The sequence below is a fragment of the Triticum urartu genome, chromosome 7 (genome assembly GCF_003073215.2).
Source record: "Triticum urartu cultivar G1812 chromosome 7, Tu2.1, whole genome shotgun sequence".
In the NCBI taxonomy this organism is placed as follows: Eukaryota; Viridiplantae; Streptophyta; class Magnoliopsida; order Poales; family Poaceae; genus Triticum; species Triticum urartu.
The window spans coordinates 675,704,454-675,725,119 of record NC_053028.1 but is presented as its reverse complement, the minus strand read 5'-3'; the positions used below and the strand labels follow the sequence as shown (position 1 = coordinate 675,725,119).

The following is a 20,666-nucleotide window of genomic DNA, read 5'->3' as shown; positions in this document are numbered from 1 at the left end:
TCATTTTGTAGTGATTTTCAATTTCACGATCATTTAGCTCTCTAAACAATTAGGTAAATGACCGAAAAATAACAAATGATGTCAGAACATATTGGAAATTGATGACATCGCTTTAAATGCTGGATACTGAACACAAAAGAAGTCCGGAGTTCAAATAAGTTTAAAAAACATTGAAGTGGCCATGTAACAGATGAGTTCTCGTCCGAAACCCTGATACTCGGAAAGAGTATGTCCAGTTTGTACACGAAGTGCGTCCAGTTTTTGCCGTGACCCTCTCTACTCTTTCGCGCATGCTATGCGGGTGATATGATGATACCATGCCAAGTTTCAACATTTTCAGGATTCATTTTGTAGTGATTTTCAATTTCACGATCATTTAGCTCTCTAAACAATTAGGTAAATGATCGAAAAATAACAAATGATGTCAGAACATGTTGGAAATTCATGACGTCGCTTTAAATGCTGCATACTGAACACAAAAGAAGTCCGGAGTTCAAATAAGTTTAAAAAACATTGAAGTGGCCATGTAACGGATGAGTTCTCGTCCGAAACCCTGATACTCGGAAAGAGTATGTCCAGTTTGTACACGAAGTGCGTCCAGTTTTTGCCGTGACCCTCTCTACTCTTTCACGCATGCTATGCGGGTGATATGATGATACCATGCCAAGTTTCAACATTTTCAGGATTCATTTTGTAGTGATTTTCAATTTCACGGTCATTTAGCTCTCTAAACAATTAGGTAAATGACCGAAAAACAACAAATGATGTCAGAACATGTTGGAAATTCATGATGTTGCTTTAAATGCTGCATACTGAACACAAAAGAAGTCCGGAGTTCAAATAAGTTTAAAAACATTGAAGTGGCCATGTAACAGATGAGTTCTCGTCCGAAACCCTGATACTCGGAAAGAGTATGTCCAGTTTGTACACGGAGTGCGTCCAGTTTTTGCCGTGACTCTCTCTACTCTTCCGCGCATGCTATTCGGGTGATATGATGATACCATGCCAAGTTTCAACATTTTCAGGATTCATTTTGTAGTGATTTTCAATTTCACGGTCATTTAGCTCTCTAAACAATTAGGTAAATGACCGAAAACAACAAATGATGTCAGAACATGTTGGAAATTGATGACGTCGCTTTAAATGCTGGATACTGAACACAAAAGAAGTACGGAGTTCAAATAAGTTTAAAAAACATTAAAGTGGCCGTGTAACAGATGAGTTCTCGTCCGAAACCCTGATACTCGGAAAGAGTTTGTCCAGTTTGTACATGAAGTGCGTCCAGTTTTTGCCGTGACCCTCTCTACTCTTTCGCGCATGCTATGCGGGTGATATGATGATACCATGCCAAGTTTCAACATTTTCAGGATTCATTTTGTAGTGATTTTCAATTTCACGGTCATTTAGCTCTCTAAACAATTAGGTAAATGACCGAAAAACAAGAAATGATGTCAGAACATGTTGGAAATTGATGACGTCGCTTTAAATGCTGCATACTGAACACAAAAGAAGTCCGGAGTTTAAATAAGTTATTAAAAATAAAAAAAGAGGTGCAATGCTGGTTAATTTGCTTCAAGCCATTCGGAATAGTGTAGACTACACTGCACATAGCTCAGTGCAATCTATGCTATTCCGCAAGGCTGGAAGCTAATCAACATGTAGGTGAGCATTGCAACTCTTCGTCATTGTCTGTGCACTCACGGCTTATAAACCGCTCATACTGCCTCTCTCTTGGCGAGGTGGGACTAAAAACAGCTTGCCATAACCTCATTAGTACCGGTTCGTGGTACGAACCGGCACTAAATGGTGATGGTGGGGCCACAGCCTGACCGCGGGCTGACACAGCCTCTTTAGTACCGGTTCGTGGCATGAACCGGTACTAAAGGTTCGCCACGAACCGGTACTATTGATCGCCGCCACGAACCGGCACTATTGTACACATTAGTGTCGGCTCTAATTCAAACCGGCACTAATGTGCTTCACGTTTGACCCTTTTTCTACTAGTGAGGATTCCCCCCTTTCCTAGTTGGAATAGGATTCGGGAGGGGAAAGAGGAGAGAGAGAAGGAAGGGGGGGGGCGCCCCCCTCTCCTTGTCCTATTCGGACTAGGGGGGGAGGGGCGCGCGGCCCAGCCCTGGCCACCTCTCCTCTCTTCCACTAAAGTCCACTAAGGCCCATATACCTCCCAGGGGGTTCCGGTAACCTCCCGGTACTCCGGTAAAATCCCGATTTCACTCGGAACACTTCCGATATCCAAATATAGGCTTCCAATATATCAATCTTTATGTCTCGACCATTTCGAGACTCCTTGTCATGTCCGTGATCACATCCGGGACTCCGAACAAACTTCGGTACATCAAAATGCATAAACTCATAATATAACTGTCATCAAAACCTTAAGCGTACGGACCCTACGGGTTCGAGAACAATGTAGACATGACCGAGACACGTCTCCGATCAATAACCAATAGCGGAACTTGGATGCTCATATTGGCTCCCACATATTCTATGAAGATCTTTATCGGTCAGACCGCATAACAACATACGTTGTTCCCTTTGTCATCGGTATGTTACTTGCCCGAGATTCGATCGTCGGTATCTCAATACCTAGTTCAATCTCATTACCGGCAAGTCTCTTTACTCGTTTTGTAATACATCATCTTGCAACTAACTCATTAGTTGTAATGCTTGCAAGGCTTATGTGATGTGCATTACCGAGAGGGCCCAGAGATACCTCTCCGACAATCGGAGTGACAAATCCTAATCTCGAAATACGCCAACCCAACATGTACCTTTGGAGACACCTGTAGAGCTCCTTTATAATCACCCAGTTACGTTGTGACGTTTGGTAGCACACAAAGTGTTCCTCCGGCAAACGGGAGTTGCATAATCTCATAGTCATAGGAACATGTATAAGTCATGAAGAAAGCAATAGCAACATACTAAACGATCGGGTGCTAAGCTAATGGAATGGGTCATGTCAATCATGTCATTCTCCTAATGATGTGATCCCATTAATCAAATGACAACACATGTCTATGGTTAGGAAACATAACCATCTTTGATTAACGAGCTAGTCAAGTAGAGGCATACTAGTGACGTTTGGTTTGTCTATGTATTCACACAAGTATTATGTTTCCGGATAATACAATTCTAGCATGAATAATAAACATTTATCATGATATAAGGAAATAAAATAATAACATTATTATTGCCTCTAGGGCATATTTCCTTCAAACAGTGCAATGCCTTGAGCTTTCAGCCATTAGATCCGAAATCAAGGTTCCAGATTTCAGTGAACAGTACCCTGCGCTACAGTGTGTTGGTCCTGTAGCGATTGTCCTGTAGCAGACTTACTGTAGCGATGTACTGTAGCGGTGACTCTTGATGTTCATCGGACCGTCGCTTGTAGATCCAACTGCCAGGAGATGCCCTCAAGGCACGATACTGTTCATCCGTGCCTTGTGTGTGCCAAGACACCGGATCTCAGTCCACAAGAGTGGGGAGAGGCCTTCAGTGAGTATGGGGTTCGATTAGGTTGTATCACTTCAGCTGGCGACGGAGTCCGATTAGGAAATTAAATGTCTCTAAGGATTGTTATTGTAAATTTTCTTGTTAGAGGGACTTGTGTCCTCTTTGTACCAAGGTTTTTCTTTTGACAATATGTGTACCAAGTTTTTTTTTTGTAATAATGTCTATGTCGTGTGTTCTCTTTCTACCAAGGTTCTTTTTTTCAATGTTTGTACCTTGTCATATGGTTACCCCGCCAAGATTTCTTTTTTACAATTTTTGCACCAAGTCACGTGGTTGCCCTGGATTTTTTTTTTTAGAAAAGTCTGCTAGGCTCTTATTAATGAAGTTCAGGATTACAGGAAGAGCAACAAAATCATGGGTCGGCCCCAACCAAACATGTCGCTCCTGATCAAAAGAAAGTGCATGTCTAGCTAGACTATGAGGTTCATAATTCGACTTCCTCGCTCATGAACAAAAACACAAGTACTAATTAAAAGACTCGCTCCAAGATTTTATATCCTTGATCACTCCACCATAGAAACCACATGTATATGTGTGACGACATTCAAGCAGTCCGATGCAATATGAAGATGCTGCAGTCCAAGATCCTCTGCCAAAGCTAGTGCTTATCGTCAAGCCATTGCTTCATCATGTCGTTGCCCCGCAAAAAAATTGAAAATAAACACATGTGGTCACCTCTTGTTTCTAAAAATAGTTTCAACTCAGTGAGAGGATTTACTTTCAGAGGCAGTTTTTCTTTACCCGCAAAAAGAATGTTTTAACCGCAAAAAATAAATAAATAGAAGAGGCAGTTTATCTTTTTTTAAAAGAAAAACTCAACTTTTTTTTTGAGGTGGAAAAGAAAAACTCAATTGAGGAAGGAAGTCGTCGGGGGGATGCTGGCAAAGCCCACTACCAAAAGAGACGAGGCCCAGCCAGCGCAGCACACACACGGTCGCAGCCCATTTTCCCTTTCTGCTCGTCTCCTTTCCCTGCCCGGCCGCCGCCAGCCGTCTACGCCGCATCTCCCCCCTCCCCCTCCCCCTCCCCGCGCCGTCGCCTTCCGGCAGTCGTCCGTCCGTCAGTCAGGTACGCCCTCTCCGCTCCGTTCCATCCGTCCATACCAGGGCACTTGTTCGTGGACTCTTCTGCACTCCCAAATCCCGATCCCGTCTATGGCGCAGGATCTCCGCACGCCAGGCGTTAGGTCACCCATAGAGACCCCCCCCGCCCGCCGTAGTCGAGCTCCCATTCTCATTTCCATGCGGTTTAGCTTGATTTTTTCTTTCTCCGGACCCGTCTAGCACCCTGAAATTGCTCACAAGAACTTATGCAGACCTTGAGAGGCAGCTGATTGTTCGGGTTCGATACCCGAATTCTTGTTAGAGTGTTTTTTGTATAGCTGAAAACCATCTCAGTAGGTTCTGTAATGGTGTACAAACAATATTTGTTTCAGCCGGAGAGGCTACTTGCTAGTAAATTTGTATTTTATATCTGAATTGCTGCAAATGGGTGTGAAATTGTACAGACGCCAGGGTAATCAGGCTGGAGAAAGATACAAACACTGCATGCTTTAATCTCTATATTTCCAAACTGTCCCTTTAATGCCCAGTTCGAAATTGCACATAGACCGTATTGTGAAGTGGTGCCTTTGTAACATATTTCACATCTGCGTCCTCCGTTTAATTTGATAACATCATGGATTGGGGATGTTATGATGTCTACCTGTTCATAGCTGTATTTTTTCCCTTTTCTTTTTCTTACTTATGAAAACCTGCTGGAGTCATTAACCCCTCACCAAACCTGAATTGATGCTGCCCAGGCCCAATTCCGCATGTAAATGAGTTTCTTTTCTTTTACTCTTACTTCACTTGATATCCAATTTCTGTACTTCTGCTTAGTTCTTAATTGTACCCGAGCTTTTCTGTTGAGAATGAATTATGATAAGTCTCTGGACTCAGATTGAAGGGAGCTAAATGTTTTGTCTACCGAATTCGGCAATTATATTGTAGTGTTCCTCTTCCTGCCAATCTGAATGTTGCTGAATAAGAAAAACAGAAGTTTGGAACTTCTCTTATGAATTTTGCTGCCAGTCTGAGTGGTTTGGGCCATAAACAAATTTAGTACTAGCTTGTGTCTGGTTTGGATTCAAACCTAAGCTGCTTGATCTTTTGCTCTGGATCAGATGGAATGACTTGATCTCGATGTTTCTTTTTCATCAGTAAAGCTAGGTGTTTGTCACCTGTGGTCTTAAGATCGATAGAAATGTATGTCGTCACTTTCTGTTGATTCTTCATGGTTAGTTCGTTCATCCTTTAGATGCATGGAAGCTTATCCACTTGCTGCTACTACATGCTGTTTTATGTCTATTTCTTGAAGCTTATGGTGATTTTTATCTGCAGATGCAGAAGTTCAAGACCTTGGCCAAGGCCTTGACCGGCAAGACCGTCACCGCCGGGAGGAACTCTTCCGGGCGAATCACTTCTTTTCACCGAGGGGGTGGATCCAAGCGATCTCTTAGGGACATTGACCTCAAAAGGAACACTTGTTCTGTTGGCATTGTGGAAAGGATTGAGTATGACCCTAATCGTTCTTCTCGGATCGCTCTTCTCCGATGGATTGAAGGGGTACCTCAGAAGGATCCAGCATACAAGGCCGAGCGTGCACCTGTCAATTACATAATAGCCAGCCATCAAATGGAACCGGGCAGCATGGTGGTGAATAGCGATTCCTCCAAACCCTCCACGACCGGCTCCTTGATGCGACCTGCCCACAATGCTGATTCCTTCCTGCGGTTCCAAGAGCTGTTCCGCAAGGCCAGCCAAGGCGAAGAGGGCACTGATGATCAAGTGAAGGATGCGGCGGTTCCTACAGCAGCACCGCTCATGCCAGCCGATCTACTGGACCTCAATTCCAAGGTGGGAAACTGCATGCCGTTGTCTGACATCCGTATGGGAACATGGGTGCACAGCATCGAACTGCGTCACGGCCAGGGGGCGAAGCTCGTCCGAGCCGCTGGAGCCTACGCCAAGGTGGTCAAGGAGTCAGCCACGCAGTGCCTTGTGCGTCTGCCGTCGGGCGTCGAGAAGCTGATAGACTCCCGCTGCCGGGCCACCATCGGCATCGTCTCCAACCCCACCCATGGCGCGCGGAAGCTGAGGAAGGCGGGGCACAGCCGGTGGCTGGGCAGGCGCCCGGTCGTCCGTGGTGTCGCGATGAACCCGGTGGACCATCCCCATGGAGGAGGCGAGGGGCGCACCAAGGGCGGCAGGCCCTCGGTGTCGCCCTGGGGGAAGCCCACCAAGGCTGGGTATCGGACCGTGCCGAAGAAGCCAAAGGCTCAGCTGTCCCGTGATTGATTGATGATCTTCATGGACGCGGCTTGTTGCTCCAAGGGAAAGGTAGCAAGCAGGATCTTGATGTGGCTATGGATCGATCACAAAGGACTATGACTCGTTTTTTCCCTTTTTGTTTGCAAGCAGTTTCCGCTGCAGCACTTTGACTTTATTATGTATTAATAATAACAGGTGATGTTTGGACCTGCCTGCGCCCAGTTTACTGCATTCCTTCCTGGCATTTTGACATTAACTTGTTTAGGCATGTTTCTTGTGATTGATAATTTGCTTTGTCTGGTTTAGCAAGCTGGGAGGGAACAAAATGATGTTGTGCGTATATTTAGACATGCTTCTGTAGCTGCTGTTCCGTCATAAAAAGCATGCATGCGACGAGCTGCATATATATAGTTTATTCAGTTTACCTGAATTAGCTGATTCAGATCAGTGTAATTTCTGTCGGTGTAAATCCATCATTATATTGAAAGTTAGCATGATTGATTGATTTGCCATTCATACTGGATACTACAATGCCTCTGGACTGAATGAATCCTGGTGGTGTTCAGTCAGTATATTACCTTGCAGCAGTGCGTGTTCAGTCCAGTTTTGCAGAATTATGGCAGAGTTTAACTTGGCTGTTTTGTTTTTTTGCCTGGAGGGCGCAAAATTTACATGATTTGTATAGCTGCTGCTGCTATTTGCTTTCTAGTTTCTGTACCTGCTGTTCCGTCTTTAGAAACATGCATGGGTTGAGCTACATACATATATATGGTTTATTCAGTGTATCTATCTGAAGCTGATTCAGATCTTGTGTGCCTTTGTTAGTGTAGATTCATCATGTTGAAAGTTATCACGATTAAACTTGCCATTCATATGTCCTAGTAGATGCAATGCCTCTGGAATGAATGAATCCAGTTTTGCACTAATAACTGACGAGATGATGTCTTAGGAATCCTGGTGGTATTTACTGGTTTTCTCTTCTATATTTATTTCCCCTTTTTTTCCTTTTCTTTGTTTATTAATTCGTGAGTTATTTTCCAAAAAATGGAGTTTTAAAATTCATAAACCTTCTTTAATTTCATTTTTAAATGATTTTTCAATATTCATGAGTTATTTTAAAAATTTCCAAAACATCTTATAGATAAATGAACTGATTGTTTAAATTCATGAATGTTTTAAAAAATTTGTGTACAGTTTTAAATTCCAGAACATCTTCCGGAATTTATGAACATTTCTTGAAATTCTTAAAGATTTTTATTTATTTTTCCTTAAATTCATGATTTTTCCAAAAAATCTTGAACATTTTTTAAATTTAAAAATATTTCCAAGGTCTTGGAACATTTTCTGAAAATTCATCTACCATTTTTAAACCACAAACATTTTCGTGATGTATGTATGCATTTTTAAATCTAAAAACATTCTCGAGATATTTCATTTCCAAAAACCAAATGCAAAAGGTTAAACACGTACGGGCGGACAGCCCTCCCGTAGAAAAAAAAATCTCACCAGAAACCTATGATGAGACAAGTGGTGCGCATGGCTAATGCCATTTATTCACGAGAAGCTTTTGTGGTAACTTTTGCAAAGGCATCCTCTTATCTATAATACCTAAATAGTTGATCCCCACTACTTCTAATTCTCTCAACATGCAAGCCCTTCACCTCACCAAGTGTGCCACATCAGCATCCACTAACAATATTTTTCAGCCTATGCAAACCTTATTCCATTGTTACTAAATTCTCTCAACATGCAAGCATCCCACTTCAGCATACACTAACATTTTATTTCAGCCCATGCAAACCATACCAATATGCTTATTTTCGTCACTGGACATATGCAGTAGATTAGATAATTATTTAATTTATGTACTTCCTAAAGGTTGTGAAATACCCTGATTTACACATAATGCAAGTACGGAATATTTATATGTTAAAATTAGTAGCTTTTGATTTAGATATTTTTCTGCATATATAAGTCATTTGTAATTAATTTTTATATTCCCGCAGCAGGTAAATTACCTAGTTTTTTTTGTTTGGAGAGAGAGGAGGCACCCTCAAAGTGATTTGAAGAAAATTTCCTCTTACTTTAGCAGTGGGCCAAAGAAGAGGAAGAAGTCGGCGGGCTGCCACCGAAGCCCACCACAACAGTAGAGGCCCAGCCCAGCCCAGCGCACCAACCAAGCCCGACCGGTTTTCCCCTTTCCCTGCTCATCCATTCCTCCCGTTCTCCTCCTGCCCTGCCCTGCCGTCGCCGTCAGCCGTCGCCGCCGCATCTACCCCCGCCGCCACCTTCCTGCTCCGATTCGTCCGGCCGCCGGTCAGTTACGCCCTCTCCGCAACGCCCCGATTCACCCCTTATTGCATCAGCACGACGATATGATGTCCTAGGAGCAAGGGAGCTCAAGGCAGAACCAGGGGCCGCCCTTGCCCGTGGATCCTTCCGCACCCCCAGTCCCGATCCCGTGTATGGCGTAGAGACCCTATAGAAATCCCTCTGCCCGTCTTCCGTAGCCGAGCTCCACGGTTGGTCGCTTGTAGATTTTTGAAGGGGGGGATGAAGATTTCAGTTGAGAGATGATTTATTCCTGGTCTTATGATCCAGCCTGCAACCAGTGCAGTGGACAGTTAATTGATGATCCTCATCCTGTGTCGCCATGTAGCAGCTTGCAGTCCATAGCAGGGAAGGGCGAAGTAAATTGAACCGAACATTTGATGATCCTGAAATCGCGTATCTACCAGGTTTCAGTTTCGTAGCGTTGCCGGTGGGGTGGGGGGGACTGTGCTAGGCTTGGCAGGTGTGAATAATATAAATCCATGAGATTTCAGCCCAAGGATCTGGTCCTGTTCAGCACAGAGCACAGGCTAGCAGCCATGGAAGAAATCCATGTAGTGCTATTATGACTATATATATACACCAAATCTTGTAAGCTTTGGATAGTACTCTACAATATAATTTCGGTACATCCACCGTGTCAGAATTCCAGTAAGCACTGCCACGATAAATGAATTGCGTTGTGTGTCTTTCAAACACTTGTGCAGAGGGATGTACATAGGTTTTCCTTTTCAAGTTACATGTGCAGAGCGATGTACATAGTTTTGCAACAGCGTCTTCTTGTTTCCAATGGCTTTGGCCTGAATGGATCTCCCTCTGCCTCTTTTTCTGGGATCAGTGCATCATTGTCACTTCCCGGCAAGTCCCAGCACCAGGTAGACAGACCTTGTGAGAGAGACAGAGGTGACTGTTCAGGTCCGATGTTCTAGTGCTTGCTAGACTTCTTTGTATGGCCGAAGGATGCCTCAGTAGGCCGTCTTGTGATGTACATGCAGTATTTGGTTCAGATGGGGAGGCTACTCGCCAGTAAGCCCTATTTTCCTTCTTGCTGTGGCAGAAATTGTCGATTGCTGTAGAGCTACTGAATGCCAGATTGTATAAGCACCAGAGGAGAGTCAGATTGTAGTATAACACAAATCTCTATATCTTCCCGTAATGCCCAGTTTTAAACTGTAGAGACTGTATTTTGAGTTGTCAGACGACCATTTTTCATATTTCGCACCTTGGATTGGTAACTACATGTAACATCTTCCCAAGACATTTTTGTCCTGCAGCAGCAGCAACCGCCGTCGTTGTCGATGGCAGGGTTCGGCAGCCTGGCGCCCAAGACGAAGAACGTGGTGGTGGCGGGCGGGCTGACGGGGTTCGTCTTTGGGGTGTACTACTACACCATGTGGGCGGTGGGCAGCACCGACGAGTTGCAGGTCACCATCGACAAGTTTGAGGACCTGAAGAAGAAGGAGGAGGCCGCCGCCACAAGCTCCTCCACCCCAGGATCATCATAAACAAGCACGCCCTTTGAAACTAGCTACTACTGCCTCTCAACCTGCCCGGGACCATGGGTTTGGTTTGTATTGATAATAATGGGTGCTGTGTTTGATGGAGCATTTTCATTCATGGCACGGATGGAGCTTGGAGTTGATGATGCTTTTTGTTTGTGAATGGTAGCCGCGGTGTCTAGAAGTTATGATACTCCATCCTTCCATCTATATAAGGTCTAATGCATTTTTCAAGACCGCCTTTGACTATTAATATGATTAATAATACATGAGATGTATAATGTGAAAATTATATTATTGGAAGCTCTTTTTTACTTACGAATTTGACGTATGCTTTGTTTAACTTGCATGTCATATATTATTGCTCTAACACTTGGTCAAAACTAGCCTCGTAAACGTATTAGGCCCTATATAGATGAAAGGAGAGAGTATGATACTGCCCCCGCTTCAAAATATAAGATGTGTTGTTTTTGCCCCTCATAAAACAGGTTTTTCTATGTTTGACAGACCTTTAGTTTTGCAACGGATAGAGTAGTACCATTTGGAGGTAGGGCCCTCTGGTTTGTTGTTGTTGCGTTGAAATGTGTTGCCCGTCCCTCTCTCTCTATCAGTCCGGTCTTTTGAATGAATGATAATTGAATCGGTCGGCACATGAATGAATTCATTGTGACCGTTCCTCTCATGATCTAGGAAGAATAAGGGGCGTGTGTATCGGCACACTGGACCCGGCCTGATCATTCGTTGGGAATCCTTGCCTTGTTCCCCAAGAAGGTAGGTCCGGTAATGAACAGAATTTGGTTCATCAATCAAAAGTCGATTTGCCAAATGGCCACCCACCTGATATCATCTCACGATAACCAAGCGGAGCTGCGTGTTCTAGCTTAGGGCATACGTTTGCCCAAAAGAAAAAGTTAAGGGCATACAAATTTACCGCTTTGCCCATCGGATCACGCCCGTCCGTCTAAAACCCAATGGCCAGGGAAAATCCCGGGCGGATGGCCCTCCCGAGGGTGTTTCCGGAAAAAGGAAGGAAGGAGTCTCGTGTGATTGAATGAAAGAAACTAAATCCAACAAGATTCTGCCTCCGTTTATTCGTTCGTCGGTTTTAACCGCCGCCAGACGATACAGACACGTACTACGTACGGCGAGAGAACAATAAACCAGCAGGGAGCGGAATCGCCCACCGCCGGCCGTACGTGCACGCCCGATCTCGCCGTCGCCGTCGAGGGCCGCGTGCTAGCTCCGGTGCTCGCTCGCTCCGGTGCTCGCTCGCTCCGGTGCTCGCTCGCTCCGGCTTCCGTTGCCCGGCTTCGCTTGGGCGCCATGGCGCTCGGCAACATCGCCGTCGTGCTCGGCTCCGGTGAGTTCCCGTGCTCCTCACCCCTCAGCTTTGGTCCACATCTATCTACCATGGAGGAATCTATGGTGCTCTCGCCGTCGCCGGCGACTGTCGCGTCCTTCTGAATCTATCCGATGTGCTGCTGATGCCGGGGTTTAGCTTGTATCTAGCTTCTTGCTTAGGGTTTGTAGCTTGCCTACTCGCTGGGTAGACACATACGGATTAACGGATCACTTTGGTTCCTAGTGTAGTTTACTTTGATGGCTACAAATAATCCAATCCAATACAATCCAACTGCTCTCTCACAAGTCGCACCCATACCTGTATATCTGTAATTCTGTCTTCTTACTTGCTTCAAGCAAAGCCTTGCAGCCTTTTCCCCCCCTCTGATTGAGAATTGCAGCCTCTGTTCTTGAGCAATCTGCAATTAGCCTTTATTTAGGGGAACGCCGCAAATTCTTCTGCAAAGCATACTAACGGATTGCAAAAACTTTCTTTCTTCTCTTTTGGCAGGATATCTCAGCACTATTCTTACCGGAGGCGACGCCAAGAAAGTCCCTATCATCGGGGACACGCTTGCCAATGTAATTAGCTACTTCCATCACTTACCTTGCCCCGTGCCTTTATTCTCGGTCGGGTTGATTCGATTGTACACACGTCGAGCCATGGCTGTGACACCTTTTGTATCTTTGTTTGTCTCCTCTAGTTTGTGAAGAACACCGGGAAGGCCGGGAAACACGACGGTAGCGACCAGTTGGCGTCTCAGGTTTGTTTATTGTGGATGTGTTTGTTTTTCGTGTCGGCCAGATTGGTTTGACAGACTCTAGATCTAAAATGGCGGTGCTTGACTCTGCTAAACATTTTCAGCTCGACAGTATCAGGGAGGAGATACAGCGAGCCGCACGCCATAGAAATGAGAATGTCACGGTTATCTCCGATACATCAGGTCGGTGCTCGCTTGTTTTCTTGTCTCCATGCTCAACCAAATTGATTATACAAATGTCTTAATTATGTTGGATTTGATCTATCGTTTCATCATGCCCTTTAGACGTACACAGTTATATGGTTTTGGCCCTCTAGTTTGTACAGTTCTTATCTGAATATGTGAACTCTTATACTAGATTCTACGTATTTAATATGTGAATTATTATTATATCTTACCTTCTATTTTTGTAGGGTCTGGTTCGTATACCATAACAGCAATTGTTGTTGCTGGGCTTATCGGCTATGCATACGTCAGGTGGAAGGTAAACTCTCATTCTTTTATTTTAGGCGATCCAAGATTACACAACACTGAGGCTGTAATTCTAGTTGCAGGCCATTCTGCCTTTTGAAGTCATATCCAGAGTTGCTAATTCACCTGCTAGTATCTAAAGTTCGCGCAATAATTTACAGGGTTGGAAGATTTCTGACATGATGTGGGTGACGAAGCGCGGTCTGGCTGATGCCTGCGATGTCGTGGGCAAACAGTTAGATGATGTTTCAAATACAGTGCAGGTAAGGTCTTTTTTTTTTACTGATGTTGCACATTATCGACTGTCTGAACGATGCTGTACATCCATCTTGACCTTTTCATCTTACATGAAGAACAAATATGTGTCCATTTCAGGTTACGAAGAAACATCTAGCTGTTAGGATCGACCGGGTCGATGCTAATCTAGACGAAACACAAGAAATTATCGAAGGGACAAGGGATGAGGTTGGAACATTCCTGCTGCATAAATATTTCCTTTTCTGGTACTTTTGGATGGTGAAACGAAACAACGATACCTCTACAGAACCGTACATATGGGTTTCACCTCATACGGCTCCTCGGTCAATTCTTTCGAAGGAATCCTTTTCCTTATTCAAGAATCTCCGCCTTTCTTCCACTCCGACCCAAAGACTAACTAAGACCAACCGAGTCACGTTTTCATGTTCTAATTGAACACTTTCCATTTATTATATAATTATTAAAGCAGAAGATTGTTCTTTTACCAAACAAATGCAGATCAAACCACCTCTTATCATAAGAAGAAATCTTTCTCGGTATCAATCCCCTTGGCCCTCATTCTTTGAGAATCGGAATGATCCTTTTCGAGTTTCCATTTCTTCATTTGAAATCTGGGCTCTTCTGTCTCTGACTTATTTTTTTGGCTTTATTTTTTATTTATTTCATTTGATTTTTTACTAAATTTATTTACTGTGTTTGTAGGTCGCAGTGATCCATGTGGATCTGAGCGCCTTTCAGAAGGAGCTCCAAGAAGTCAGCCGTACGGTTGAAATATGGGTCGGTGCCTTGTACTGAAACTTGTATATACCTTGCTTATTGGAGCTACATATCACTTACGGGTGCACTTATTTATCTTGAATATGCAGGGGTCAAGGCTCTCTGGTATCGAGGACACCCAGGTAAGCACATGTCCATCATATACACCCTTCCCCTTCCTCTAACCCACACCCACACCGTTTTTTCGTTAAATGTTCCTGACATTATCTACTTTCAAACCGGTATCAGGATCGTACAGTGCGTGCAACTGAAGCCTTAGTTGGGTTCAGCCAACAACTGGAACATGGTGGCCAGAATCCCAATATTCGTCAGGCAAGTCGGCGGCCCAGCTTATGCAATTCCTTAGTGGCATGTTGGTTACATGATTAGGCTATTGGTTCTGCATCAACTATCGTTGCTTCTAGAGCTCTGAAGAGATATTTTCAATTTTCAGGTCTCATTGTTCCTTCCAGCTCTAGGATCCTCTTCAGAGAAAAGGATTAAAATGGTAAACTAAACTAACTTTTGTTTTCGTATTAAAAGTTTTTTAGGTGAAATAAAGGCTCTGCCTTTCCAGCCTTTGCTACTGGGAATCTAATTTATGTGTTTCTTGCTGCATGTTACTTTCCTGCCAGTTGCCCCAGTCTCCTCTTGTATCTCTTCAACCGGTCGCATCAGTAGCCGAGCCTAGCGAGGACAAAAGCAAGGTTTGGTTTCAGATTCCTAACATTGCAAACAATGACCCCTTTTATCTATGCGTTCTGTTTACACAAATCAAGTTGGTTTTGCTGCCTTGGATGATGATTTTAATTGGCTCTACTTGCATTCCAGGAGAACCACAAGGCGTTGCCCTCGAGTGAAGGAAGCATGAGGTGGAAGCTACCTGGACTTGGGCTTAGCTTCATAAGGAGTTCATCTAATGTATAGATGATATTACTGGCACGAGTTGTATAACTCTTTAACTTATAGTTATGTGTGGCCTTGCGTAAATAGGTATACTTGCAATAGTGGTCTTGATTATACCATGGTAGAAGAGATAATCACTTTTTGCCAAGGGAAAATGATAAACTCATGCCGTTCCATTTACACATGTAATCAACACTTGTCGACCTCCAAGTTTGGATGTTCGTGTCATTCTTGTTAGTAACTTCTTTTACTAAGAGGATTTGTATGTTTTTTACTACCCATTCAGGAACTTCACACCATGAAAGCATCATTTTCACTCGTATGGAATTGCTCGTCAGAGAGTATGCAGTGTACTGATCACATGCTAAAATGTCTTGCTTAAACACCCCTGGCCTGGATGATATGTTGTTCTCGAAAGGGAGCTGGAAACTTGGCTAAAATGAGCTGGTTCCAATTACACACATATTTCATGATGCTCTGCTCTTACTTCCTAGTCAAGTGATGGTACACCATACATATTAAGTTTCCATTCACTTTGTTTTTGGCTACGAAAACTTGAGTAATAAGGCATGGCAAACAGATCTTGAATGACTTGCCCAACACATATCCCATGCTCACAATTTTTTTATTTTTCCTAAAAAGAGCTAACAAAGACGAGATGTATATATACAAGTCCTACATATACTCCATTGTCTTAGGATGTCAAAGTGTGTGTGGTATGATTACAGATTTGCTTCCCTCTCTATCCTGCTCCAGTCTATCTAAAATATTGGAAGAAAACAAATACATAAATCCTACCCTGCCTAATACTTTTCCCCCTCTTGCTCTTCAGTGCTACAAATCCATCCACCGTGCCACTCCAATTGTCAAGTTGGAGCTTGTGTCTTTGCCACCAGAGATCGTGGCAACAGCACCACACTCCAAAGTTGTTCCCGCTGTTCAAATGCCGGCCAAGGTAATTTCCCACAAAGATGCGGTGCTCAAACACCAGGTCCTCGACAAGTGTGTCGTCGACTGAACTTTCAGGTTACGCTAGCCCTGTCTTCAAGGAGTCGCCGCACTTCGCTGATATGCTGACGAAGGCCAAGGATGTCAAGGCAGTCTGGTTTGATCTCTCGAAGGGGTTATCCAAGCTTCTTCATATGGTTCGTGCAGTCAACATGTGCGAAACCATCCATCCTAAGATCACCTTTCTCTCTTCTTCTAGCCATTAGTGAGAGGCACTTTTGTTTATATATATTTGGGCTGGCTGGAACGCTCCTAACTGGAGCAGTAGCTGCGTTTCCAGCAACTTGGATGCCGCTGATATTGTCTCAGCATTTTAGCTTTTTAAGCTCAACTATTTGTCTTCTGCCTTCAAATTACGTTTATATAATTAGTTTAAGTATATAGTTTTTTTGCGAATAGTTTAAGAATACAGTTAATTGTTTATTAACATTTTTTTGTGAAATCGAAGGGAGCTAAAATTAGTTTAAGTTGTATGAAGAGATAGTTTTCATGTGTACTACATAACTAAAACACAACAAATTAATATATATAACAAGGGTTAATAAATATTCAATATGAATTACACATTATAACCTTAGCAACGACCAACAAAGGACTGAACACTGCCAGTACAGTGACTACCTGCGACGTTTGACAGGACCGAACGCTACTACTTTTGTATGGCTGGTACGCTAGGATCATGCCCCACATTAGCAGCGTCTACTCTGTAAACGCTGCTAGATGTTTTGCTTCTGTGACGTCCGTCCCATGGTCAAACACTGCTGATAATTTGGAAAAATAGTTGCAGCATTCGTTTCTGGCAAACACTGCCAGTACAGAAAATCCCACGAGGGTTTTTCTACTAGTGTTCATTAACTACTGGAAAAATGAGTTGATTCTGGTTTCACACATCTTTCATGAGTCATGAAACAAAGGACTTGGACTAGACCATTCAAGACTAGCATGTTTGCAAATGCAAATGGCGGTCCGGTACTCAACTATTCAAGATCATAGACATCATTTTAATGTGAACTCACACCAACCAAATCCAATACTTTTCTGCTTTGTTTCTGTCAAGAACTTGGAAACTAACATGCAAAACACAGTCACATAATCAAGCAGCCTACTCATCACATAATAAAACACACATGATAAACTGTCCCTAGATGCCTGCTCAACGCATATTCCATTGCTCACCCCCCCCCCCCCACCCCCCCCCCCCCCCCCCCCACACACACACACACAAATAAGAGCTAGAAGGCTATATATACCCCTGCCTTAGATGTAAAACCGCACATGATCTGAGCTCAAATTTGGTTATCCTTTTATCCAACCGTCAAGAAGATCTGAAATATTGGAGAAAAACAAAAGGAGCATGGTAGACATTATAGGGAGAAACGAAAGCAGCGAATGGATGGTGTCATGGTGTTCACGGGTGAGACTCCAGACGGAGGTGTTCGACGAGGCACCGAAGGGTGAAGTTCTTGGGTGTTGTCCCGTTAGAATTCTGCGCCAGGATAAGGGACCATGGTGTTCACGGGTGAGACTCCGGACGGAGGTGTTTGACGAGGCGCAGAGCTTATTTGTGATGTACTATCCAAGAAGCTAGTGGGCTACCACATGTCAGAGGAGCCAATGCTACCGGCGGCCCGGAGCGACATACTGTTGTTGAGCGGGATGGAGTGGTGTCAGCATAATTTTGAGTTAGTGTCGAGTCCAGTTAGTTCTTGTCTGGAATAGAAAGGCAAATAGTGATCAAAGTTGCCGGCTGATTGATTAGATTAGCAGAAGCAACCGTGTTTAGGCTGGTTTGGATTATGCTTTGCCGCGGAGGTCATTTTTTGGCGCCACACAACGCTCCATCGCGTGGCGTGGAGAGAGGGAACAATTTTTCTTTGTCGGCACGCAGGCACAATGGGCTACATTTTTACACTGAACAGATACTTTTTAATTTTAGGTACATCCGATCGCTTCTTCCAGCTCGAGCATCCTCTCCAAAGAAAATCGTAGAAGGGTCGTCAAAAGTATGTCTTGTTTCGGCTTTAACACAGTTCGAATTCCTAATTCTCATTTGTTGACTGAGCAATTTTACGGTATTAGTGGTACTCCAGGAGATAAGATAGGTCAGGAGTACAAGAAAAATCTAGCCCACTCGTTCACGGGGGATAGTTTAGACATTTTTTTAGTTTGCTAATAACGAAGGGTAATTCCGACTTTGACGTTCTGCCTCCAATTCGGCAATCTCGATTAAGTGGACGATTGACCTCACGACTTGGCCCTTCCCTTTTCATCTACCAACATGCATGGTGAAGATACTATGATTCAATCACGAGGAAAAAAGGGATTTCAACCATTATGATTGCAGTTATCAACTTACCCCAAGTGTTGAATACCTTGCTTAATACCATCACGCAGATGATACGATGTTCTTGAAATGGAGCTGAGAAGATAGCTAAAATAAATCACTTCTCGTGTTCCACACCTCTTACATGATGCGATATAGACTTGGAGTGATGGTACATAGAGAGAACAAGCATACCATGCATAGTACGTTCTTCTACTTGGAAGATGGAGATTAACCTAAACATGCAAGTAGGATGGTCAGATGATTCCTTAGTCCAGTCACATCATTAAATAAGCATTTCTTAAATGACTTGCTCAACACATATCCCATGATCACAATTTATCTCTTTCTTTCTAAAAAGAGCTAACAAGGACAAGAGATGTATAGATGTCCTATATATACTCCACCGGCTTGGGAAGTCAATGTGTATAAAATTCATATTTGCTCCTTCTCTACCCATGTTATGTCCATCTAAAATATTGGAGGAAAACAAATACATGTGTCTTTTCTTCCACCTAATCCCTCCGGCCATCTTGCTCTTTAGTGGTACGAGCACATTCGCACCGCCGCTCTCTTTGTGAATTGGGAGCCCGTGTTTGCACCATCGAATGACAAGTCAACAGGGGCGAACCCACGTTAACCCACCAGGTAGCACAGGACACCGGGTAAAAAATTCTTTTACCTAATAAATATAGAGCCCATATACAATGGGACACCCCTGATTTTCCTAGAAGGACACCCGTACATCACGCAAGTGCAGCTCAGTTGTATTGTATGACGCCGTATCGATTGAGCAAGCCACGAAGGCCCAGTCCAGCCTGTCCAGGATACGAGCAGTACATTGATCGATACTTGCCTCGGCCCTTCCGCCCTTCGCCTCGCTTGTGACTTTGCACTTCGTGCCTTTGTTCTTTCGCCTTCCTCTGTATCCCCGTACGCCGGACACGCCGCCTATCGGCAGATCGCGGCAAGTCGCCGAATCAGTGGAGAAAAGAAGGCACAGGTATGCTACATCAGACCCCCAATTCGATGTGCCTCTGCGGCTCTGCCTCAACCTTTTGCAAATCTTATTCTAATTATTGCTTTGTCTCTCTAACCCTAGGGAATTAGGGGTACTGCCGTACTGGATATTACTAGAGATTTTGACTGTATTGGGTAATTGAACTATTTGAAATAACTGTGCACCAAGTGGAGACCAATATTGCAAAATTCTAGGACGGCTGGCATGTACGTGTACATGATTCATAGTTCTTTTCTTTCATGCAAATTCCAATTCCAATTCAAGTATTATGTACGTGTACATGATTCATAGTTCTTTTCTTTCATGCAAATTTTAATTATCTGGATAAATTGTAAATTTCAGGAGAAGCTCAGTTTATGGAAAGGTTTCTAAAAAAGAGGAGAACCTCAGTGCAAGATGAAAATGTTGGTCCGTCACACGAACATAATCAGAACGGTGGCTCAGTTCCGCCACCATCGGATGGACAAATTGATGCATCACCACATGAACAGGCTGATGTTCCAGCCCCGCCATCACCACATGGACAAAATGATGCCTCCACACATGAACCTAGTTCTGCCAATACTACAAGGAATTCATCTCAAGTTGAAGAGATCAATTGAGAAGAAGAAATTCAGTTTGATCCAGGTAAAAGGAGAAGCATAGATGAGTACCATCCCAATCAGAGAGATATGGTAAGAAGGAAGTATTTGGCCAATGGCCCTTGTCAACCTCGTACTGCTGATTTTGAAGTGACAGAAATATGTGGTAAAGATAGAAGGTTCGTTCGGGAATGGTTTGATGAGTTTGGGAGCTGGCTTGAGTATAGTGAGTCAAAATGAAAAGCATATTGTTTTTGTTGTTTCTTGTTTAGACCGTGCAAGAAGAAAGAAGCCGGTTATGATGCATTTGTTGCAAATGGTTGGTCAAGTTGGAATAAAAAATATAGATTAAAGGAGCATGTAGGAGACATCAATAGTGCTCACAACCAAGCAAAAAGAGATTGTGATGCTTTGCTGAAACAAAAGCAACACATCTATGTTGCTCTAAACAACCAAAGTAATGTTGAGAGGAATGCTTATTATACTCGACTAAATGCCTCAATTGATGTTACTAGAGTGTTACTGAAGCAAGGGTTGCCTTTCCGTGGCCACGATGAGTCTGACG

At 43.6% G+C, this 20,666-nt stretch overlaps 1 protein-coding gene and 1 long non-coding RNA gene across 3 annotated transcripts; both read left to right on the top strand.

The window, feature by feature from the left end:
• The first annotated feature begins 4,470 nt into the window (after positions 1-4,470).
• Positions 4,471-7,054, top strand: LOC125522226 (60S ribosomal protein L2, mitochondrial-like). 2 transcript variants are annotated; one of them, XM_048687311.1, is made up of 2 exons: positions 4,471-4,602; positions 5,916-7,054. In XM_048687311.1, exon 2 carries the CDS (start codon positions 5,916-5,918, stop codon positions 6,870-6,872), a length of 957 nt encoding a protein of 318 aa, XP_048543268.1. In that variant the 5' UTR covers positions 4,471-4,602; the 3' UTR covers positions 6,873-7,054. The 2 variants fall into 2 exon arrangements, with proteins under 2 accessions (XP_048543268.1, XP_048543267.1); XM_048687310.1 differs by lacking the exon at positions 4,471-4,602 and adding an exon at positions 5,697-5,811.
• Positions 7,055-13,647: 6,593 nt separating this feature from the next.
• LOC125520615 lies at positions 13,648-14,413 on the top strand. The gene is made up of 3 exons (XR_007288774.1): positions 13,648-13,713; positions 14,209-14,283; positions 14,373-14,413. It is a non-coding gene; the product is annotated as an uncharacterized LOC125520615 (long non-coding RNA).
• Positions 14,414-20,666: the final 6,253 nt, after the last annotated feature.